This window comes from Meles meles, chromosome 2, assembly GCF_922984935.1.
Source record: "Meles meles chromosome 2, mMelMel3.1 paternal haplotype, whole genome shotgun sequence".
Taxonomy (NCBI): domain Eukaryota; kingdom Metazoa; phylum Chordata; class Mammalia; order Carnivora; family Mustelidae; genus Meles; species Meles meles.
In genome coordinates, this window is record NC_060067.1 from 157,259,563 (window position 1) to 157,285,195 (window position 25,633).

The window sequence follows — 25,633 nt, forward strand, 5'->3', positions numbered from 1 at the left end:
GAGGGCAGAAAGCACCAGTGAAATAACACGGATTAAAGTGGCCTTGCACTCATTTCTCCTCAACCAATTAAAAACAAGCAGTCAATACAGTCTTTCCATTTCCACAGTTATCAAATTACAATAAATATTGTATCTTTTGAGACCTTTCTTTCTTTATATTGTAGGGATCTCTGTTTAGAAGCTTCATTTTTATAATTGCTATTTACTAAAATCTTCAGAATCCAAAATTTTAGTGTTCCGTTCATAAAATAATTCCATTAAATATTTCCAACTGACTTTGAATACATGCAACCAAATTTAGAGAACCTATTTACCAAAAGTTCAATATCCTTATAGAACCATATAATTGATTCATTAGTTTTTCAAATGTTTAAATTAAAAAAAAATTAGCTGATAACAAGCAATAAATAGAAAAAGCATGTTGTGCCATAATGAAATATAATTTTTAATTCGACATCAGCTTTGTCCAACACAAAAAAATTATATTTCAGGCACTCTGTTCCAATAAAAAGGTTATAAATGTTAACAACTACAGCTTCTCTTTCACTGATAGAGTGTCACAGCTTATGTGTGTAAAATAAATCATATGTGGGACGCCTGGGTAGCTCAGTTACTTAAATGTTCAACTCTTCATTTCAGCTCAGGTCATGATCTCAGGATCACGAGATCAAGCCCCAAGTTAGGCTTCATACTGGGCATGGAGTCTACTTAAGATTCTCTCTCTTCCTCTCCCTCTGCCCCTTCCCCAACCTCCCTCTCTTTCATTCTTTAAAAAAATAAATAAATAAAAAATAAAATGAAATAAATCATATATATGTTGTAAATAATTCCAGGAACACTGCAGCTCCACAGATCCCCCTATTTTTTTTTAAGTTGTGCTATGCTCACCACAAATGTAGCTACCATCTGTCATCATACAACACTATTACAATACCATTGACTCTATTCCCTATGCTGTACTTTTGTCTCTGTGACTTACTCGGCTTTTTTACAACAACGATGAATTCCAACAAATATTTTTTTTTTATCTTTTTCAGTTTTATTGGACTATAATTGACATATAATATTGCAAGATTTTTGAAGTGTACATCATGGCAATTTGGTATCTGTATACCCCACAAAAGGGTCCCCCTTCCCACTCCCTCCCAAGCAATTCTCCCTTTTAATAAATATATAATGTATTTTTATCCCCAGGGGTATAGGTCTGTGAATCGCCAGGTTTACACACTTCACAACACTCACGATAGCACTTACCCTCCCCAATGTCCATAGCCCCCTCCCCTCTCCCAATCCCACCTCCCCCCAGCAACCCCCAGTTTGTTTTGTGAGATTAAGAGTCATTTATGGTTTGTCTCCCTCCCAATCCCATCTTGTTTCATTTATTCTTCTCCTATCCCCCTAACCCCCCATGTTGCTTCTCCATGTCCTCATATCAGGGAGATCATATGATAGTTGTCTTTCTCCAATTGACTTATTTCACTAAGCATGATACACTCTAGTTCCATCCATGTCGTCGCAAATGGTATGATTTCATTTCTTTTGATGGCTGCATAGTATTCCATTGTGTATATATACCACATCTTCTTTATCCATTCATCTGTTGATGGACATCTAGGTTCTTTCCATAGTTTGGCTATTGTAGACATTGCTGCTATAAACATTCGGGTACACGTGCCCTTTCGGATCACTATGTTTGTATCTTTAGGGTAAATACCCATTAGTGCAATTGCTGGGTCAGAGGGTAGTTCTATTTTCAACATTTTGAGGAACCTCCATGCTGTTTTCCAGAGTGGTTGCACCAGCTTGCATTCCCACCAACAGTGGAGGAGGGTTCCCCTTTCTCCACATCCTCTCCAGCATCTGTCATTTCCTGACTTGTTAATTTTAGCCATTCTGACTGGTGTGAGGTGATATCTCATTGTGGTTTTGATTTGTATTTCCCTGATGCCGAGTGACGTGGAGCCAGAAAAGACCTCGAATAGCCAAAGGAATATTGAAGAACAAAGCCAAAGTTGGTGGCATCACAATTCCGGACTTCAAGCTCTATTACAAAGCTGTCATCATCAAGACAGCATAGTACTGGCACAAAAACAGACACATAGATCAGTGGAACAGAATAGAGAGCCCAGAAATCGACCCTCAACTCTATGGTCAACTCATCTTCGACAAAGCAGGAAAGAATGTCCAATGGAAAAAAGACAGCCTCTTCAATAAATGGTGCTGGGAAAATTGGACAGCCACATGCAGAAAAATGAAATTGGACCACTTCCTTACACCACACACGAAAATAGACTCCAAATGGATGAAGGACCTCAATGTGAGAAAGGAATCCATCAAAATCCTTGAGGAGAATGCAGGCAGCAACCTCTTCGACCTCAGCCGTAGCAACATCTTCCTAGGAACAACGGCAAAGGCAAGGGAAGCAAGGGCAAAAATGAACTATTGGGATTTCATCAAGATCAAAAGCTTTTGCACAGCAAAGGAAACAGTTAACAAATCCAACAAATATTTTATTCAAATCTATCGCAAGCAAATTACATTTATTCTCAGTGTTGAACTTTTTAAGTGAATGTAAGAGAGACTTCACGATAGAATTTATGATGACATTACATAGTTCATCTTCAACCAATGTAATCCCAAAAGCTTTACTTTGATTACAAAATTAGATTTAAAAATTAATTTAAAATTAATTTAGCCAATTTTCTCTTTAAAGCAGGAAATGATACTGAAACAAGCTTAACGTCATTTAATTGCTTGCAAATTTCCTGTCATGCAGTTTTCCAAGAAAAAAAAAATGAATTTAAAAAAGAATGAAATTAATTCAGAAAAACAATGATTTTATCTACATAAAAACTGATTTTTTTATAGAGTAATGTGTAAATCCTGCCCCTACAAACGCACGTGTCAGATAACTGTCTTTGGGCAGCATTCTTAAAAGGACTGTAGTGTTTGAAATCGATGTTGATGTGTTTTTAGCTCTGTGTGTCTCATTGGCTTTTTATGTAGCCGGAGCTTTTATGAATGTTAAATATAAACCATGTCTTGTTTAAGTTGCACACTCTTCATCAACCTTCTTGTAAAATGGAATTCGGTGCTTAATTTTTCAATAAATATTGAACTTTCACTTCTTTTAGCCCATTGCTGCCAGAACGATTTATTGCAAGATTTAAGAGTGTTGCCAAATAATAAAATAAGTATAGGTTTCAGAGAGTTCAGATTGCTTTCTGTATGGCCCATAGCAGCACTACTCTGCTTTCACCGACAAGGAACTTATGATTTTCCATGACACTTGGATACTTTCACTGACACTTCACAGATGTCACAGGTTTGTACACCACGGGGGCAGCAGGGGAGAAAAGTTGAACACTTCTACCACTACTCGGATCAGGAGTCAGCTGCCTCTGAAAGGGACACGCTAGTTTTTTGCTTCTGAAAGGGTCTGGTAAAGATGGGCCATTCCTGATGTTTGCTGTTGTACAGATTTAACATAGTATTAATTTAAGATAGTAAAATAGTCTCATACTCTTACTCCATGGGAGAGTCTAGAAGTAAAATTGAAGGATCTATTGAACCAACAATGATGTATTTTAAAACAGTGCTTAATAATACCTAATCTAAAAATGAGAAATCTGGGGGTGGCTCAGTAGGTTAAGCGTCTGCCTTCCGCTCAGGTCATGATCCCAGAGTCCTGGGTCCCAGCCCCCTATCGGGCTCCGGGCTCAGCAGGGAGCCTTGCTTCTCCCTCTCATCCCTGCTCCTGTCCTCTCTCACTATCTAGGTCTCTGTCTCTCTCTCCAATAAATAAATAAAATCTTTAAAAAAGAAAAAAAGAAAAAATTAGAACAAGTGCTAAGAGAGGATCTGAGGGAAAAAAAAGGAATGTGGGGTTGTCTTGGGAAACCAAGGTATGTAAATTTAATATCATCTATATATAGGTGACTCTCAAAGCTTTATCTTCAATCTTGACCTCACTTTCAATATATAGGTGTGATTTCAAGTGTTTTTGAAACAAAAGTCAATGTCATTATGACAATGCCTGCATCTCTGGCTGATATCTTAAGCTCAAGGTAGTCCCAAATAAGATCATCACATGTGAGAGCGTGCACACACACACACACACGTACACACACACCTCCCCTGCCTCCTTCTTCATTTCCAATTCAAATATTCAAACAACCTGCTATATGCCATGTAATATTTTAGGTACTGAAAAATATGTCAGTGACTAAAATGGAATCATCTCAGCATTTATGAAGTTTCAGTCGTAGGAGGCTAGGTAGAAAAATGCCCCCCAAATTGATGAATATATACAATGTCAAATAAAGATAAGTTCTATGGGAAAAGTGAATTAAAAAAACTAATGCTGACTGATTGGACAAAAATATTTTATAAGACAGTCGGAGAAGGCTACTCTAATGACATGAGATGTCAGTTAAAGACTGCTGCATAGCTACTTATCAGTGACTTAGACTTTATACTTTGATGTTGCTTCAACTTCTTACTTTTTCCTCAAATATATGTTTAATTAATCTTCAATTTTGACAGAAAGAGATAATGAAATATTGCCTCTGACTTACATTCCTCATGGACCATTGGGAAAGAATGGGAGCTTTTTTTCTTTGCCATCTCAAGAATGCAAGTGACTGTTTTTAAAAATTTAATTTACTGTATTGTGATAAGAACACTTAGCATAACACCTGCCATCTGAAAATTTTCTAAAGATTTATTTATTTATTTATTTTAGAGAAAGAGTATGCAGGAGCTTAGAGAGGGAAAGAAAGCTCAAGCAGACTCCCTGCTGAGCCTACTTAGGACTCAGTCTTACCACCCCGAGACCATGACCTGAACAGAAACCAAGAGTCAGACACTTAACCCAGGAGCCCCTGTCCTCTTAAATTTTAAGTATATAACACATTGTTGTTGATGTAAGTACAATGTTGTACAGCAGATCTCTAGAATTTAGTCATCTTGTTTGACTAAAACTTTATGCTTGTGGATTAGTAATTCTCATTTTCCTTTCTCCCTGGTTCCTGAGAACTGCTATTCTACCCTCTAAGTCTATTGATTTGACTATTTTTTATACCTTAAATAAGTGGAATCATGCAATATTTGTTATTCTGTGACACGCTTATTTCACTTAACATAATGTCCTCAAGGTTTATCCATGTTGTAGCAAAAATTAAAGAGAAGACTATCAAATGATCCAGTAATCCTACTTCTAGTTATTTTTCCAGAAGAATTATAATCAGGATCTAAAACAATATTAGCACTACTATATTTATTATAGTACTAATCACAATAACCAAAATGTAGAAACTATCTAAATATCCACTGAGAGATGAGTGGGTAAAGAAAAGGTGGTTTAGACATACAATGGAATACTACTCAGGCTTTAAAAAACCTGCAATATGAAAAAGGCTTTGGTTTCTGAGGTGTTAGTCTCTTAAAGGTTAGTTGCAATGTGAAATTGGAAACCCCATCAACAACTTCTTCATACTCTTGTAAATTAAAATCCAGGTGTCTATCTTGCACTTTGAATGTGTATTTTGCCTATACATAATTTTTAACATCATGCTACAGTCATTTGGACAATGATTCTTTGAAGTTATTTAGATCTTCCAAGCACTGATGCAGTCATTGTACAATATTGAAAGGTCACAGTTGTTATATCGCCATTAAGCTCATCAAAAAATCATTAAAGGGGCGCCTGGGTGGCTCAGTGGGTTAAAACCTCTGCCTTTGGCTCAGGTCATGAGCCCAGGGTCCTGGGATCGAGCCCCGCATCGGGCTCTCTACTCGGCGGAGAGACTGCTTCCTTCTCTCTCTCTCTCTGCCTGCCTGTCTGCCTACTTGTGATCTCTGTCTGTCAAAGAAATAAATAAAATCTTTTAAAAAATCATTAAGTATTGGGCAAACAATTTTTTTTCAAAATTCTAATTTTGACTTGAAAGTTCAAAATCTATCATTGATGACAAATACTCTAGGTTGTTTCCCTTAATATGCTAGTCCCATTTCCTTTATTTTTGAGAAAGTGGTTTGCCATATGCAATAACCATAGTTTATCAGTCTTTTTTTAAGTAAAAATGGTGTTTCACAAAAAGAAAAACTGATTTAACGTTCAAATCAATAACTCCAGTTCTCTTTCTTAAGAGAAGCATCATAATACATTATGCAGCAGAAGTACTTTCTATGTTCCCTTTAACACAGAGAAGATTGAAAGGACACTTATATAAAGGTCAAAATTTAATAATAAAGTTATAATCAGTACTGCTTCATCAAGGATCATGGACACTTTTTTTTTTTAAGATTTTATTTACTTATTTGACAGAGAGAGAGATCACAAGTAGGCAGAGAGGCAGGCAGCAGAGATAGGGAGAAGCAGGCTCCCTTCTGAGCAGAGAGACTGATGTGGGGCTCAATCCCAGGACCCTGAGATCATGACTTGAGCTGAAGGCAGAGACTTTAACACACTGAGCCACCAACACACTTGGTGCCCCAAGGATCATGGACATTCTTTAAAAATTTTTTTTTTTTTAATTCCTGCACTACAAGATATGGTGGTAACAAATACAATAATCCCCAACAGAGTTTGTGGTCACTGTCTGTAATTATGCTAAAGCATTTGAAGTTTTACCCTCCCATTGTTTTTTCACCATCAGGGCGAATGCCAACATGAAGAAAAAGGCAAATGTCTTATTATGATTATGAAAATTGTTTGCACCTTGCAAATCTCATGAATGGATCTTGCTGCTACTGTCTCTAAAGTAGAATCTTTGTCATGTCACTCCCCTGCTCGAAAGATTCCAATTATTCATCATTGCCCACAGGGAATTTTGAAAAATTAAAGTTTTCAACCTGGAATTTAAAATTCACACAATCTTACCTTAACATATCTTTTCATTCCCTCTGTTCCTTCAGGCACACTGGCTCCAGACAATTGAAGCTATTTCTATTCCTATTATAAACCCAGGGAGTTTGCGGCTTCTTTCAACTAATTACACTGTTCTCTTTGCCTGAGTACCTTATCTTTTCTCACATTCTTTATATGAAGCCTCTGTCTTGCTTCAAGGTCTAGTTCAAACAAGGCCTAAGTGGATATCATATGTCCTTCTTCTGAATGCGCATAGTATTTTGGACCCTTCCCAAGCTACTAATTTTCTGTCCTATAATAACACCTCTTCAGGCCATGTGCCTAGCAGGATGACTTGCATACAGTTGGTACCAAATAAATCCTTGAAGAAACAAATGTTTGGTTGCATGGAGTCATTTGTTTGCATGTTTCCCTGCAGTTACCATATGAGATTGTTGGCTGAAATTAGGATTGATTCTTCATTCCCTGAATAAAGTATTTCTTGTTGTGAAATTGATTATGGTACAAGACAGTTCAACTCACCACCTTGATCTCATTAGCCAATCTGTTCTCCTTCACAATCCTCAGACTTGTATAAAGATCTGCCAACGGAAAGCATTAAGATGTTAAAATGCTTTGAACTGTGTAAGAGTTTTGATTTTTTTAAGTTACTTTTGAAGGATGACTGAGACAAAATTACCATTTAGTTATTTTTGTTGACCGTCCAGGTAAATTACTCAGAACAAAAGAATGACTCCCTACACGTGCCAACTCAGTATCTTCTTTCTGGTTTCAAACAACTGTTTTAGGGACCGTAAGGAAGTAGCCTAGTGTGATTAAGAGTTTCCCATACCGGGGCGCCTGGGTGGCTCAGTGGGTTAAGCTGCTGCCTTCGGCTCAGGTCACGATCTCAGGGTCCTGGGATCGAGCCCTGCATCGGGCTCTCTGCTCTGCAAGGAGCCTGCTTCCTCCTCTCTCTCTGCCTGCCTCTCTGCCTACTTGTGATCTCTCTCTCTCTGTCAAATAAATAAAATAATAAAATCTTAAAAAAAAGAGTTTCCCATACCTAAATCACTTACTGCGGATGATTATTTAGTGCAAGGACCTAAATATACTGCCTATAACTAGCATTAGAGACAAAAGCTTTTCTTTGAGGGAATCTCAGAGAGCTCGTTTCATTTCACAGAAGACACTAAGAAAATCTTAGAATATAAAAACAAAATGAAGTTTCTCTATTGGTCTAAATTGGGATGAAATTTCACATATCGTGCCTTCCCTACACATGGCTCTGTCCAGCCCAATCTGCTCTACGCCAGCTGTTTTAGACACTAAACAGCCTCTTTCCTACTATACCAGCTTGCCTTTAGGATAACATGTTTGGGGAAATTTCCCTTGTTTGCTTCTTCATGAATATAGAACCTCTGCTTCCTTAATCAGCCCATCTGACTTAGGTCTAAAGCCAGATCCTGTATCCTCTCTCTCTCTCTACCACTAGGGTAGTTGTACCTTGTAACAACAGTCTTCCCCCTTAAGTACCATTCCCTTTTGTCTCCCCCTCTGGCAGGCTTTGGGTGTACATTTCAATAGCTTCTCATTCAGAGGAGGAAAAAAAAAAAAAAAGATGACATCCTGCTTTTCTTAGATACCTCTCCTGTATAAATATGAATTTTCCATTTACCAAACAATGCTGACTCCTTATTATAAAATTGTTAGCTAGTTCTATCTTGAATTCACTGATAGTATGTGCAGGAGTTTTCTTCTCCACAAATGGTTCCACATGGATTTTTCTTTGTACTCTGATTTCCTCTGAATAGCTGACATTTTTATTTAAAATACCATTTTCTTAATTTTAGGACTTGGAACATAGAAGCAGATGCCATAAACTAAAATAGTTAATGATGAAATCAAGAAAGATAAAAGCCTTGGTACTTTCCCCAACAGATATTGTAGTTTAGGTCTTTTCCTAACCAGTGACAATTTCACTTTTGTTCAAAGAGACCTGAATGATGTGAGAGGAGGTGAGGGGATATCTGATGGAGTGGAACCAAAATGAATTGTTGAACTAATTCAGGAGCTGCCCGTTCCGAGGAAAGAATATATATGCCTGTCCTTTGAAGTTTCTATATGCTATGTTATGCTTTTTATTAACCCACTACATTTTCTTACATTATTTGATGAGTATTCTATGTGAATAGACTTCAGTAGACTTTGGTGAGATGGAATTGTTCAATGCATAGCTCAGTCTTTTGAGTTAAGATGATGCTGGTGATCCCGCCCTATGTGAAATGTACCGGCTTTTTAAAAAAAAATTGATTTCTTTGAATGCTCTTTTTGCTATAAATATTTTTATTATGTTTTGCCTAGTTGGGTACACAATGAATGATCTCATTTTTGAATGGCAAGATGAGGCACCTGTACAAGTGGCTGAAGGACTCACTTTGCCCCAGTTTCTGCTGAAAGAAGAGAAAGATTTACGATACTGCACTAAACATTACAACACAGGTAGGGGTCAAGGTTTCTTTATTACACTTATGACTTCTGGTTTTATGATATTCAGTGTTTCTTAATTATAGTGGTTGGTTAATTATTTTAAGTATTTATAGCTCAGTGTGTTTCATAGTCATAGAGCAGAAAATGAATGCATATGAAATTTACAGATGTTTGGACTCAGTGCATATTGTTATATAATTGATTTGTATAGTACCAAAGAAGTACTTGGTATTCAATTATATTTATTTTTCTTTTTGCCAAAAGCTCATAGTTACATACTAATGATATTTCCAAAAAAGTCCCTTTAATTTCTGTGTGAACAATAAAATGTACTTTTTAGCTCTTCATGGGCATTATACACTGTGTTTGATAACAAAATAGAAGAAATTGTTTTTTTTTCTTTTGAGGCTTATTTGCTTAAACCTTCTTGGCTATAATTTCATGCATTTCAAGTATTGTTACTTAAGTACCTACTACTCACACTGACACAGTAACATTTTACCTTTGAGGACAGATAAAAGATATTGCTGTCAAGGACTTATAGACTTAATGGGATATTTGCATATTCATGAGGTCTGTTCACTTCTCTCAGCCAGCGCCGGCTATTCTCATAATATCTATTCTCACTGCCTAAACTATTCCTACAAATCCTGTTAAACCACCCACAAATGAGTAATCACTTCAGTGCAGTTAGTCCACAACATCTCCCTAGCATCAGCTGCTGCTCGTATTATTTCCTTATGACAACTATGATTCCTCTTTAGCTCATCCTTTTCCAGGACTGTGACCTGACCTTTCACTGTACAAGGTCTTTAATCTCTTTAATCAAGTCACAATATCTGGTGAAAAAGTCACGGCCATTTTCTTAACCCAGCAGTGAGAGTGATATTTAATTTAGTGGGGAGTTCAAGGTTCATCTCAACACAAAGACAAAGGCAAGCAGATCCATACCAGTGTCCTTGCTCAACTCTCTAGGGGCAGTTACAATGACAAGCAAATTTTAGAGAGATGCTAAGAGGCCTCTAGAGGTAGTTTAAGTTGGTGGATTGGTTTCCTAGGGCTGCTGTAACACAGAATCACAAACGTGGTGTTATCCCTTACCTACTCTCCGAAACCCTCTTCTCTGTCGTCCTCTTACTCTGTAATTTGGCCACAGGGGCTTGTTTTCTTACATATGCCACACTGATTCCTGCTTCAGGGCCTTAGTAAGTGCTCTTTGTCTTATTCTTTTGCTATTTATTTATTTTTTAATTTAATTTCATTTTTTTCAGTGTTCCAAAAGTCATTGATTATGCACCACACCCAGTGCTTCAAGCAATACGTGCCCTCCTTAACACCCACCACCAGGCTCACCCCTCCCAACACCTCCCCAAAACCCTCAGTTTGTTTCTCAGAGTCCACACTCTCTCATGCTTCGTCTCCTCCTCCAATTTCCTCCACTTCACTTTTCCTTTCTTTCTCCTAATGTTCTCCTTGTTATTCCTTATTCTCCACAAGTAAGTGAAACCATATGATACTTGACTCTCTCTGCTTGACTTATTTCACTCAGCATAATCTCCTCCAGTCCCATCCATGTTGATACAAAAGTTGGGTATTCATCCTTTCTGATGGAGGCATAATACTCCATTGTACATATGGACCATATCTTCTTTTTCCATTCGTCTGTTTAAGGGCATCTTGTCTCTTTCCACAGTTTGGCGATTGTGGCCAATGCTGCTATGAACATTGGAGTACATATAGCCCTTTTTTTCACTACATCTGTATCTTTGAGGTAAATACCCAGTAGTGCAATTGCAGGGCCATAGGGTAGCTCTATTTTTAATTTCTTAAGGAATCTTCATGCTGTTTTCCAAAGAAGTGGCTGCACCAACTTGTATTTCTACCAACAGTGTAAGAGGGTTTCCCTCTCTCCACATCCTCTCCAACACATGTTGTTTATTTTCTTGTTAATTTTGGCCATTCTATCTGGTGTAAGGTGGCATCTCAGTGTGGTTTTGATTTGAATCTCCCTGATGGCTAATGATGATGAACATTTTTTCATGTCTGTTAGTCATTTATATGTCTTCTTTGGAGAAGCGTCTGTTCACGTCTTCTGCCCATTTTCTTTTTTTTTTTTGATGTGGTTCTGTTTTGTGTGTGTTGAGTTTGAAGAGTTCTTTACAGATCTTGGATATCAGCCCTTCATCTGTAGTGTCATTTGCAACTATCTTCTCCCTTTCCCTTTGAGATCAGGGACATGACAAGGATGTCCACTCTTACCACTGTTGTTCAACATAGTACTAGAAGTCCTAGCAACAAAAAGTCCAGACAACAAAAAGAAATAAAATGCATTCAAATCAGCAAAGAAGTCAAACTCTCTCCCTTCACAGACGACATAGTACTTTATACAGAAAACCCAAAAGACTCCACCCCCAAACTACTAGAACTCATACAGAAATTCAGTAATGTGGCAGAATACAAAATCATTGACAGAAATCAGTTGTTTTCTTCTACACTAACAATGAAAATATAGAAAGGGAAACTAGAGAATTGATTCCATTTATTATAACACCAAGAACCATAAGATACCTGGGAATAAACCTAACCAAAGAGGCAATGGATCTGTACTCGAGGAACTACAGAACACTCATGAAAGAAATTGAAGAAGACAAACAAACTGAGGGTTTCCTGGGGGAGAAGGGTAGGGAGAGCGTAGCTGGGTTATGGACATTGGGGAAGGTGTATGCTATGGTGTGTGCTGTGAAGTGTGTAAACCTGGCAATTCACAGACCTGTAACCCTGGGGCTAATAATGCATTATATGTTAATAAAAATAAAAAATTTAAAAAAAAAGGGAAATTGAAGCAGACACAAAAAGATGGAAGAGCATTCAATGCTCATGGATCAGAAGAATAAACACTGTTAAAATGTTTATACTGCCCTGAGCAATCTATACTTTCAATGCCATCCTGATCAAAATTCCACCAGCATTTTTCAAAGAAGTGGAACAAACAATCCTAAAATTTGTATGGGACCAGAAGAGACCTTGAATTGCTAAGGAAATGTTGAAAAAGAAAAACAAAACTGGAAAGGCATCAAATTGCCTGATTTCAAGCTTTACTACAAAGCTGTGATCACCAAGACAGCATGGTACTGGCACAAAAACAGACACATAGACCAGTGGAACAGAATAGAGAGCCCAGAGTTGGACGCTCAATTCTATGGTCAAATAATCTTTGACAAAGCAGGAAAAAATATACAGTGGAAAAAAGACAGTCTCTTCAATAAATGATGCTGGGAAAATTGGACAGCTATGTACAGAAGAATGAAACTCGACCATTCTCTTACACCATACACAAAGATGAACTCAAAATGTATAAAAGACCTAAGCATAAGGCAAGAATCTATCAAAATCCTAGAGGAGAACATAAGCAGTAACCTCTTTGACATTGGTCACAGCAACTTCTTTCAAGACATGTCCCCAAAGGCAAAGGAAGCAAAAGTGAAAATGAACTTTTGGGACTTCATCAAGATTAAAAGCTTCTTCTTTTGCTATTTAAATTTTATTTTATTTTTTTATTATGTTCAGTTAGCCACCATATAGTACATCATTAGGTTTTGATGTAGTGTTCAGTGATTCATTAGTTACATCTAACACACAGTACTCATCTCAATATGTGCCCTCCTTGATACCCATCAACTGGCTACCCCACACCCTGCCCCTCATATATATTTCTATACATACATACAACCTCCCCAAATTATCCCAAACCAAATACTCTCACATTCTTCAGGACTGCTCAAATATACATCTTCCTGACAAGTATATGTTAAACACCCACATCCCACCTTCAACTTACTGCTTTCACTGTCTAAAATTTTATCTTTAATTTATATGTTTACTTATCTATGGTTGTTTCCCTTATGACCAAATGTTTTTAAAGCCAACGATTATAACTATTCTTTCTATTTCCATGTTTTCTGGGCTCTGCTTGACTACAGAGACACCCAATACATATTTGTTGAGTAAAAAAATAAAGAAAAAGTAGATTTGAACCTGGAAAATGTGTCTGTACTTACAACCTGCCCCCTGGGAGCAGATTTACCCTAAACAGGAAACTTCCTTTTGATCTGTATCAGCAAGAAGGCTTTTGTCCACCAGTTTTACTGAGGTGTATAATTGACATAAAATAATAGGATAATGAGTGTACAATGGGATGGTTTTATACATGTATACCCTGTGAAATGATTCCCCCCATTAGGTTAGTTAACACATCCATCACCTCCCCCATTTACCCTTTTGTGTATGAGAGAATATTTATGTTCTACTCTCTAGCAAATCTCAGTTATACAGCACAGTGTTATCAGCTGTAGAGACCATGTTATAATAGATCCTCAGACTTTGTTCATCTTGTAACTAAAGAATTTTTTAAAACAACTCTATTGAGATTTAATTTAGGTCCTTTAAATTCACTTATTTAAGAAATACAGCTCAATTATTTCTAGTATATTTACAGAAGTGTGCAATCACCAACCTAATCTTAGAATATTTTATCACCTGAAAAAAAAATAGACTTTATATCCATTAGCAGTCCTCCCCATCCAGCAGCTCCGGCAATCACTAATTAACTTTCTGTCTCTATAGCTTTATACTTTGGGGATGTTTTATATAAATGGCAACATATGTGGCTTTGTGATAGTCTTCCTTAAATTAGAAGAATGTTTTGAGATTCATCCCCCTGGTGGCATATTTCAATACTTCATTCCTTTTATTGCCAAATAGTACTCTATTGTATGGATATACCTCATTTTGTTTATTCACTCACCGGTTGCTAGACATTTGGGGTATTTCCAACTTTGGACCACTTACGAACACTCACATACAAGTTTTGGGGTGGATGTATGTCATATCTCTTGCATATGGAATTAGGAGTGGAAAGCTGGATCATATGGTAAATCTATGCCACCAAACTTTTTCAAAGTATTCACACCATTTTGCAATCCTTTCACCAATGAATGAGGATTCCAGTTTCTCCACATCTTAACCAACTCTTGTCATTGTCTATCTTCTTTATTACAGCCATCTTAATAGTGAAGTACCATCTCACTGTGGGTTTTTTTTTAAGATTTTATTTTATTTATTTGACAGAGATCACAAGTAGGCAGAGATGCAGGCAGAGAGAGAGGGGGAAGCAGGCTTCCCTGCTGAGCAGAGAGCCCCATGTGGGGCTCGATCCCAGGACCCTGAAATCATGACCTGAGCTGAAGGCAGAGGCTTAACCCACTGAGCCACCCAGGTGCCACTAATTGTGGTTTTGATTTGCATTTCCCTAATGAGTAAGGATGAGAATCTTTTCATATGCTTACTGATATTTGCATATCTTCTTTGGAAAAAGATGTTTACTAGATTCCTTTGCCCACTGTCTAAGTCACTTATTTCTCTTTTTATTATTGATTTACAGATGCTTTTCCCCAGCTGGTGTGTTGTCTTTTCTCTTTCCTTCTTTTTTTTTTTCTTGTAAAGATTTTATTCATTCGACAGACAGAGATCACAAGTAGACAAAGAGGCAGGCAGAGAGAGGAGGAAGGAGGCTCCCCGCTGAGCAGAGAGACTGATGCGGGGCTGGATCCCATGACCTTGGGATCATGACCTGAGCCGAAGGCAGAAGCTTAACCCACTGAGCCACCAGGCACCCCGTCTTTTCTCTTTCTTAATAATGTCATTTGAAGCACAAAAACTTTTAATTTTGAGGAAGCCAAATTTATCACTTTTTTTCTTTTGTTACTTGTGATTTTGGTATCATATTTAAAAAAAAATGTTGCCTAACCTAAGATCATAAAGATTTACTCCTATGCCTTCTAAGAATTTTGTAGCTTAGAATTTACATATAGGTGTATGATCCATTTTGAATAGTACGAGATAGAGTAGAAGTTCATTCTTTTGCATGTGAATACGAAGTTCTCCCTGTACCATCTAGTGAGGAGACCATAATTTCCCTATAGAATAGCTTTAGTTCTTTGTTAAAAAGCAATTGACCATAAATGATTATTTCTGGACTTCCAATTCTATTCCATTGATCTGCATATCTATGCTTATGACATTATCCTATTTTGTTGTTATTATAGCTTTGTAGCAGATCTTGAAATGTGGAAATGTGAGTCCACCAAATTTGTTCTTTTTACCCTAAGTGCTATATTGGTTATTCTAGGTCTCTTGCATTGCCATAATGATTTTAGGATCAGCTTATACATTTCTGCATAAAAGCCACTTGAAATTTTGGTAGAGATTGCAATGAATTTGTAGAGCAATATGGGAAGTATTCTGATCTAGCCATATTTAGTCTTCTAATTAATGACTACAGAATGATTTTCCATTTGTTCCAATTTTTTAATTTTATTCAGCTGTGTTTTGTATTTCTTAGTGTAGAAGTCTTGAACTTCTTTTGTTAAATTTTTTATAAGTATTTTATTTTATTTGGTTCTATTGTAAATGGAATTGTTTGCTCAATTTAATTTTTTGATTGTTTATTGCTAGTGTATAGAAACATGATTAGTTTTTGTATACTGATAGTGTATCCTATAGCCTTGCTGAACCCAGCAGTTCACTAGATTTTTAGTGAATTCTCCAGGATTTCCTTTGTACAAGGTAATGTCTTCTGTTTATAGAGATAGTTTTACTACTTCCTTCTCAATCTAAGTAATTTTCCTTAATTTTTGCCCAATTATCCTGGCTGGAACCTCTCAATACAATGTTTAATAGATGTGGGAAGAGAAGACGTTCTTGCCTTGTTCCAGAATTTAGTAGAAAAGCATTCATCTTTTCACCATTAAGTATTAAGTAAGCTTTTCACTATTAAGTATTTCACCATTCTTAATTTCCTCAGATTGAGGAAATTATCTTCTGTTTCTAGTTTGTTGAGTGTGTTTGTTATGGAAGACTATTGGATTTTTGACAGTTTTAATTCTATTGATATGATCATATGTTTTTGTTTTTGTTCTTTTTATATAGTGTATTACATTGACTTGTATTACATTAAGCCAAACTTGCTTACATTCCATAAGTTCTGACTGATTATGATGTATAGTTCTTCCCATATGTTGCTGGATTCAGTTTGCTAATATTTCTCTGAGGTTTGTACATTTATATTCACAAGAGATTGTCTATATAACTTTTTTTCCTGTGATGTCTTTGTCTGGTTTTACTATCAGGGTAATACTGAGCTCATAGAATGAGTTAGGAATTATTCCTTGCTGTCTAGTTCCTGGATGATTTTATAAAGGATTGTTATTAATTCTTCTTTAGATTTTTATGTCTTAAAGATTTTATTTATTTGTCAGAGATTGAGAGAGCACAAGCAGGGGAGTGGCAGGCAGGGGGAGAGGGAGAAGCAGGCTTCCCACTGAGCAAGGAGCCCAAAGCTGGACTCGATTCCAGAACCCTGGAATCATGGCCTGAGCCAAAGGCAGACGCCTAACCAACTGAGCCACCCAGGTATCCCTCTTCTTTAGATATTTAACAGAAGCTTTGTGGTCTTGAGTGTTCCCTTATAAAGTTTTAAAATTACTAATTTAGCCTCTTTACTTTTTGTAGGTCTATTCAGATTTTCTTTCTTCTTGAATAAGTTTAAGCAATATGTGTCATTCTATATATTTGTCCATTTCGTCTAAGACATTCCACTTTTTGGAACGTATTCATAATAGTTCCTTATCATCCTTTAATTTCTCTGAGTAGTAATGTCCCCTCTTTCATACCTTATTTAATAATTTGATTCTCCTTTTTTGCTTCATCCTTCGGAGCCAAGATACTTCTTTCTTAAATTATTTATTTATTTTAGAGAGAGACAAAGAGAGAGAGAGAGAAAGACAGAGAAAGAGAGCACACAAGCCAGGCGGTATTGGTGTGTGGGGGGGCGTGGCAGAGAGAAAGAGAAAGAGAAAATCTCAAGCAGACTCTGTGCTGAGCCGGGACTGGACTTAGGGCTGGATCTCATGATGATAAGATCATGACCTAGCCAAAACCTAGAGTCCGAAGCTTGACCAACTGAGCCACCCAGGCGTCCCACAGGCAGTATACTTTTAATTACAAATCGCAGACAACCAAATATAAATAGCTCAAATGACATAAAATTGTCAATTTGTGCCCATTTTTATATTAGATTATTTGTTCTTTCATCAATGAATTGTAATATTCTTTTTATTGTCTCTAGGTTTTTTTGTTTGTTTGTTTTTGGAAGGAGCATTGAGACTAGAATGGAGGTTTGTTTGTTTTTAAAACTAGAAAATGAATCAATTAATTAAAAATAAATTTTGACTCACCTGAAGGAAATAAAATTTAAGTCTGAAAAGTATAATAAATAATTAAATAAATTAAAATATAGTAAAATCACGGTAAAAATATAAACGTGCTTGAAGAAGCTCCAGTCTTGTCGTACCAGTGTTAGCATGTCAGAACTTTTGTCACTTGTTCATTTTTCTCTCTAGAGCCACAAATACACACATGGTCTATATTTATTTGTATATATACACTATACCATTATTTTTCCTCCCAGTGATAGTTATGAAAACACTTTTATAAGGTACAATGAGAATATTTTTTTTTGAGGATTACGTGAACTTTACAGAATGTATTCAAAGTACCCAAACTGTCAGTAATTATTACTAATCTCATCATGGTATTACTTGGATAATTTATTTTTCATTTTTTTTAAAGATTTACGTATTTATTTATTTGAGAGAGAGAGCACACACGCATGCCCATGAGCCGGCTAGAGTGGAAGGTTGGAAGGGGTTAAGGAGCAGAAGGAGAGGCAGTGAGAATCTTAAGCAGACTCCACATTGAGTGCTGAGCCTGATGGGGGGCTTGATCCCATGACCCTGAGAGCATGACCTAAGCCAAAACCAAGACTTGGACACTAAAACGACTGTGCCACCCAGGCATGCTGGGAATGGCCAGCAATCCCCGTACCAGCGGATGAAACATTACTCTAGACTTTAGTGTGAAAAAAGGGAGATGGCGGGGGGAGGGGGTGCGGAGGGGGTCAATATTCAGAGACAAAGACCCTTTGCTCTTCTTTGTTCCCACCTTTATTGGTCCTTCAGGATAATCATAAATCTTTATTACTGTTTCTCAAGCAAGTAACGGGACAAGCAGTCTTACTGTAACTAGGAGGATCTGTTTGCTGAAAAGATATAATGTGCTAATCTGCATGTTCAAGGAGTTCTGCTAAACATTGACTAAGGGGCAATGAATGCATCATACATCACAAGGTGTCTGTTTGGGCTAAGGAAGCTTGGGGAAGGCAACTCTCCGCAGCATTCTCAGGGCAGAGTGGTCACGCAGGTGTCCACATTCCAACAGCCCACACCCTTCTCCCAAACTTTCCCTCACCCTCAGTGGTCTTTTATATTCACCCTCATGTTACCTTTTAGCAAGCCAGCTCTTATTTCATGCTTTCATGCTCTACATTAACCCCAACACAGGCACCCTGAGATTACTTGGATAATCTAACGATGATATCATGAAAATAGTTCAGTTATTCTTGCCCTGTTTCATTATTTAAAAAATTTTGTATTTCAATTGAATCTTAAAAATCTAAAGTAATTCATATATTTCAAGAATTTTTAGGCATTCTGTATGTGGTTGATAAATTGATAAAAGGATCATAGATAGCTTACATGTATGTTTCTGATCTCTAAACACCTAAGAGTGAAATCCAACTTTCCCAGTTTCTGAAACTTTATTAGGAATTTTAAGCCCTAGACTCCCATCCATCCCTTGATCCATTGGTTGTGCCCCTGAGTCACACTAGCACGTGGCTCAAGCCACACTCCTGGAAGTTGTGTACTGAAACCTGTCTAAAAATACCCTAGCAAGCTTCATGGATGTGCTCTTTGATTCTCTTTCACAATTGGATCAGAGAATGTCACCTAAAAAATCAGCATGGTATTATCCCTCTTAACATAGTTAGAATAAGGAGAGAATAAAAACCAAGATTTGGGTTATTCAGATAAACAATTATTTTAAGGAGAGATAACATTGTCATGGTAGTAGGGAGTATAACCAGAGGATAAACAGGGATATCAACAAAATGGTTAATTAAGACATACTTTATTCCTCTATTAAATACTTATCATAATAGAGTCATAGGGCATGTATATCTCAGGGTTTTTTAATAGGTGCTTTTTTTTCCAAAGATTTTATTTATTTATTTGACAGACAGAGATCACAAGTAGGCAGAGAGATATGGAGAAGCAGACTCCCTGCTGAACAGGGATTGGTACTCGATGTGGGACTCAATCCCAGGACCCTGGGATCATAACCTAAGCCGAAGGCAGAGGCTTTAACCCACTGAACCATCCAGGTGCCCAATAGGTGTGTTTTTAAATTATGTTCAGATTTATTGATAGAGAACAACATGTTTTGCTCTTTTTTGCATTAATAGTTTCCAAATTATTAATGTATAAATTAACTTACATAAATGGCGTTTAAGGAATTATCCATCTTTAATTGAATTTATCCTTTAGCACTTACTTGAAAGTAAATGTAAAGGCCTCTGGAACAAATAGCACCCGGCTCCCAATAAGTACTAAGAAGTACTGGACAGAATGAATGAGTAAGGACAGTCTTTAGATATTAGATACGCATTTCTCCTGTCTATCTCAGAAACGATTGCTGGAATCAAGTAAAATGATATAGCATTGAGTATTTTCAAAGTTATGAACTGCTAACCAAATGTGAAGTCATAAAATGACACACTATTTTCTGGAAAGTGTACTCTCATATTGCTTCCATATGCTAGCAGAAAAATAAGAAAAATATTTTTCAGAAACCAATTTGCATATGTGATTTAGGATCCCTTTACATTGTAATGGAAAATTTTAGGACATAACGTGGGGGGAAAATGTGACATTTGATGTCATCACAAAGACCTCTTTTTACCAACTGCTGCATTTATTTTACAACCAATTAGGAAAATTTACATGTATAGAAGTGCGATTCCATCTTGAACGACAAATGGGATACTACCTGATCCAGATGTACATTCCCAGTCTCCTGATCGTTATTCTCTCCTGGGTTTCATTCTGGATCAATATGGATGCTGCACCAGCCAGGGTAGCCTTGGGAATAACTACTGTGCTGACTATGACCACCCAGAGCTCAGGATCACGAGCTTCCTTACCAAAGGTAAGTGTGCTAAATGGACGCACACTCACATTTGCACAAATATTTATAGATATTTAATATTTTTACATAGAAAATTCACATATATACAATTATCAACCTTTCTCTTACTGCATGGATGTGTTATAGTAATATGCTTACTCACTATTAGGACTGACACAATAATAAATATTTATATGATGAATGTTATATTCATGAATATATACTTGTGTGTGTATAGCTTTAATATATTTTGCATTTTTTCCTTAGTATAAATTCTTACAACTGGAATCACTGCACTGATGACTGTACATATAGATACGTATTGCCAAATATCCCTCCAGAAAAGTTTACAGTAGTTACACTCCCACAAGTATTGTATAAGGGTGCCCTTATACACTTATTTTTTATATATTTATATATATATAATTTTATATAATATTTATATATATTTATATATATAATTTATAATTTTATATAATATATACATATTTTATATATTTTTTATAGCACTTATTTTTTTTTAGGATTTTTTTTTTATTTGACAGACAGAGATCACAAGTAGGCAGAGAGGCAGGCAGAGAGAGAGGAGGAAGCAGGCTCCATGCTGAGCAGAGAGTCCGATATGTGGGGCTCAATCCCAGGACCCTGGGATCCTGACCCGAGCCAAAGGCAGAGGTTTTAACACTGAGCCACCCAGGCGCCCCAACACTTAATATTTTTATGGTATTTTTTTTCCCTTTTGGCTTTTAAGTTGCCATAGGCCAACGAAAAGGAAAGCTTATCTAATATCATGATTTTAGTCCATGTGGAGCTGCCAGAATTAAAATAAACTGTTCTCTCTATGAGGCTTGTAAAAAAACCCAGTATTCCTTTTACAACGTATGCTGAAATAAAACATAGGAAGCTCTTTTAATCCATTTAGCAAATAGCAATAGAATTATTTTCCTCACGGGATGACTTCTAAGAAAAATTTCTGCTATCTAAATTAAGTAATCCTGTCTATCCTTCAACAAGCTTCACTATTATTTTCATTACAATGATGTAGATATAGTAAAATTATATTAACTTTCCTTGTGCATTTGATGTTACCTACTTGTAATGCCAAGTGAATTATAAGTCTATTGTCATGGTTTCCTTAACTCCTGCATTGAATTGCATTGTATGATTCAATTTATTAGAATAAAGTACCTAAATAAACAAAAGTTGATGGCAGGACATTTTATCACTAAAAAGTTACTTTAAATAGGAAGAGCTTGATATTTAACAATGTTCACACTGCCTAGATAAAATCTAATGGCTGTCTTGCAAAATAAAATCTACTTTTATTAATAATTAATTGAATTTTCAATTTAATAGTTAATTTCCACTTCAACTAGTGCTTTATAAAATATTGTTCAAGTGAAAATCACAAATCTATTTATAAGATTAGTAAGTCCCAATGCTTACTTATATATATATGACTATCTCAAGGATTCTGAATAATAGTTGAAGTTCCATAGTCAATTTGTAAAGGAAATTGCCAGTTTACTCATTGATTTTCCCCAAATGCTAAACAGAAATGAAAGCTCATTCATTCAATAAGCTGTCAACCAGAGAAGAGAACAAAATGTTCCCTTTCAGAAAGCTACAGCTTCTATGAGGCAGAGTATAAAGACATTTGAATACAAACATTAAGGTAGAATTAAGAGAGCTTGGAGGTCAGAGTGGAGGAGACAGAAATAAAGAAAGCAACACATTAAAAAAAGAGAAAGAAACAGGATGATGATACAAGTTTTTTGTTTTTGTTTTTTAAAGGAAAGAAAATCTTGGAATAGCTTCATTTTCTTAAGACAGGAAAGATTTTTAAAAATCATTAATTTCACTCTAATTTCAGAGAAGGAATAAATTTTCAACTATGAGCTCAATTATATACCTAAATGCACACAAAACCTCTATATTTCTCAGATCATAGAGACAATGACCATTGGAAATGTGATAACAGATTTATGTGTGACACACAAAAATAATTCATTAACAAAATGATATCTTAAGAGAGAGTGACCATATCATTTTAAGTTTGTTGTGGTTTTTTTTAAGATTTTTTATTTATTCGTTTAAGAGAAAGAGAGAGAGCATAAGCAGAGGACGGGCAGAGGGAGAGGGAGAAGCAGACTCCCCATTGAGCTGGAAGACCGATGTGGGGCTTGATCCCAAGACCTGGAGATCATGACCTGAGCCAGAGGCAGATGTCTAACCACCCGAGCCACCCGAGCCACCCAAGCGCCCTCATTTTAGGTTTTGTGATAGTAGGGAATGAGAGGTTGAGCATATTCAGCTATGTACATTAGAATTCAGGAATATTCAGGAAGACACTGAAGACCCAGGATAAATAAGAAGAATTAGTCTATTGGAAAGGACAATTCCAAAAGGTAGAAAAATCTCCTAAAAAATGCAGTTCTGATTCTGTGATTTGGCGGAGAAAGGCAAGAAGTGAGGGGCCACACTTGTCTTTAGGAACAGATGGCTAAATCATATACTTTATGATCCGCTCTATTCTCAACCTCACAAAAGAACCCTCAGATACCTAGAAGTCTTACCACTGAAATATCCATCATCCTCTTACTGACAAAATCTAGGAAGTAGGAAAACAAAATGAAATTCAGGAAACCAATAGAAGATGATCAGACAAAGGAGGACGAAACAATAAATCATTAGTTTTATTATAACTGCTTATTAGTTTGTCTAGGCTGTATGCCAATACATCTCCTGCAAGATACAAAGGAATTTGGAAATCAGTCAAATAAAACTCAGGGTAGAAAGTCTCAAAGGATATACTTTAGCCAGCACCTTGAGAACTACAGAGCTCAGATTCTTCTCTGATATTTCCTCTTGCATTGTCCTCTACAGTGTCATAATAAATCAAGCAAGTTATGGTCCAAAGCAAGAAGATTCCTGTGATTCATTTCTTGGAATATGGAGCTCTTTGACATTCCTGTGGTGCCTGCATTAGGTGACCAGAGGGGAGGGGGATGACAATACTTCTATCGTTAGCAATTTTTCATAGTTGTATAAAGCTAGGGACACTCCCTAACACTGTGTGCTTAGAGCAGAATGAGTGAGAAAAAATGGTGATGATCATGGAGCCATGTCAATGGAGGGTTTTCTAAACCTTGATAAAGATCAGGTTTATTTTGATTGGATTTCAGGAGATTTTAAAGAGAGGAGTAATCATTCCGACTTTTATTTGAAGATCTGATAGAAGGGTGAACTTGGAAGCAGAGGAACTGCCAAGCAAACTATCATAGTCTAGCGTAGACAATGGTATGGCTAGATTGGTAGCAGGTAGAGGTAGAGAATAGGAGATGGATTTAGAAAGAGGTGGGTATTTTAAAGAAAACCTTTGGAAGTGAAACAGAATTTGCTCATGAACTGGACCTGGAGGAGTAAGGAAAAGGCAGGAGTCCCTGGTGGCATTCAGGTAAATAAGACTTTGCCATATTAGTAAATACTCAAGAAAACAAGAAGAGAAAAAGGGATGGAGAGAGGAAGGAAAGAAGGAAGGATTCCTGGAAAGTTCTATGTGAATTTCTCCTACTCTGCTCCCACCAACATGGCCACCTCATTTCTAAATGTTAGAAAATAAGAAACACTTGAAATTTCAAATGTGGATAATCAGTTAAATACTTCACAGACACTCAGAAGCCTGTAGCCTATGAAAATCTCAAATTCTGCACCAAAATCTATTCATCTCAAACAATTTCTTTTAACTTTTTTTCCCCATTCAGTTTGTCTGTGAAACCCATCAGGAGTGGATTTTTGAGAGAACAAAACATCTTTTACATATTTCTATCCTCAGAACCTAAATCATATCATGTATGTGTCTACTGAGTAAATATCATGCATATATTTAAAGACAAGAACTTTTAAACATTTACTTAGTCGTCTGTCATTTTTTTCATATCTTTCTAAAAGAATATAAAACCTCAATTGAGTTACTTTTGTGTAGAACCATATTTTTCCCCTGAGAATCACCAGATTAATGAAAAAAATTAAATGCTGTATGTATTTACCTTATAGTATAACGAAAACATTGGTTTAGAAGACACAGCAACAATAGCTTTTATATTGTTTTACTCTTCCTAAAGACACCAATTATAGAAGTGATTATAATTGTTAGAAAATATCAATTGAACTATTATATTTTTATTTAGATACCATGGCTGTGTGGGCACACAAAGATCTCTATGTGAGATTACACTGAAAAGACAGGGATGTGAAGAAAACTGAAGACCTCTACTGACTATTGTGTTCTTATCTAGTTAATTCTGATTCTCAAAAAACAAACAAACAAACAAAAAAACTTTTAAAGGAAAGTAAGCTGTAAATGTTGGCAGTAATATAAATGAGGGGAGAGGGGCTACATAATAATCTTATTAATACAGCAATAACTATTACTGTCAGTAATGTTTTGGTTCTCACCATTTAAGTGCAACATTCTAATATTTAGTCTAAAATATAGTTAACTAAAATTATTTCAGTTAAGTTCACTACAAATATGGTACAAGTTGTTTCGTTTTTAATTTCTTAATGTGACAGAATTTTAATAATCACATGTAACTTATAATACCATATTTGATGTGAGCAATAGATTTATTTTTTTAAAAATGTATTGAATATACTAATAATTTAATTTCATATTAAATTCACTTAGGGAAAAGAGAGAAAAAGAAAAAAGTATAGAAAATGAAAGAATCATTTATTCATTCCCTTTTTGTTAAAAATCACGGACTATAATGCATGTGAATGTCATCCAAATTTATTAGTGTTTTATCTATTATCTGTAAACAGATAATTCCTAAACATAAGGTAGGTCCTATAATAAGAAGGGTAGAAATTGATAGATATCTCTGGTTCTACATTTAATGTTGGAACCTACATTTATTAGACTTACTAGATTTCACTAAGCTGAAAATTAACGGTTACCAAGCATGTCCTTTGTAGGTGACACAGAGGCAGGGCCACTGCCTAAATTCTTCAATCTGATGCCACAATTAGGAAAAAGTATATAACCAAACCTCAAATTTTAATTTTTAAAAAATGGTATAATACAATGGTTTTGGCATCAAAGTATATTTAAAAACAAAACAACTATATGCCACTTTGAGACCATTT

The 25,633-nt window shown here is 36.1% G+C and overlaps 1 protein-coding gene across 2 annotated transcripts in view; it reads left to right on the forward strand.

The window, feature by feature from the left end:
• GLRA3 (glycine receptor alpha 3) overlaps nt 1–25,633 on the forward strand; it is a 189,858-nt gene that overhangs the window by 137,093 nt on the left and 27,132 nt on the right. For both annotated transcript variants that reach the window (XM_045997855.1, XM_045997856.1), the window contains exons 6-7: nt 9,215–9,352; nt 20,289–20,503. In XM_045997855.1, the coding sequence (XP_045853811.1) occupies nt 9,215–9,352; nt 20,289–20,503 (353 nt within the window). The remainder of the gene's footprint in view (nt 1–9,214; nt 9,353–20,288; nt 20,504–25,633) is intronic.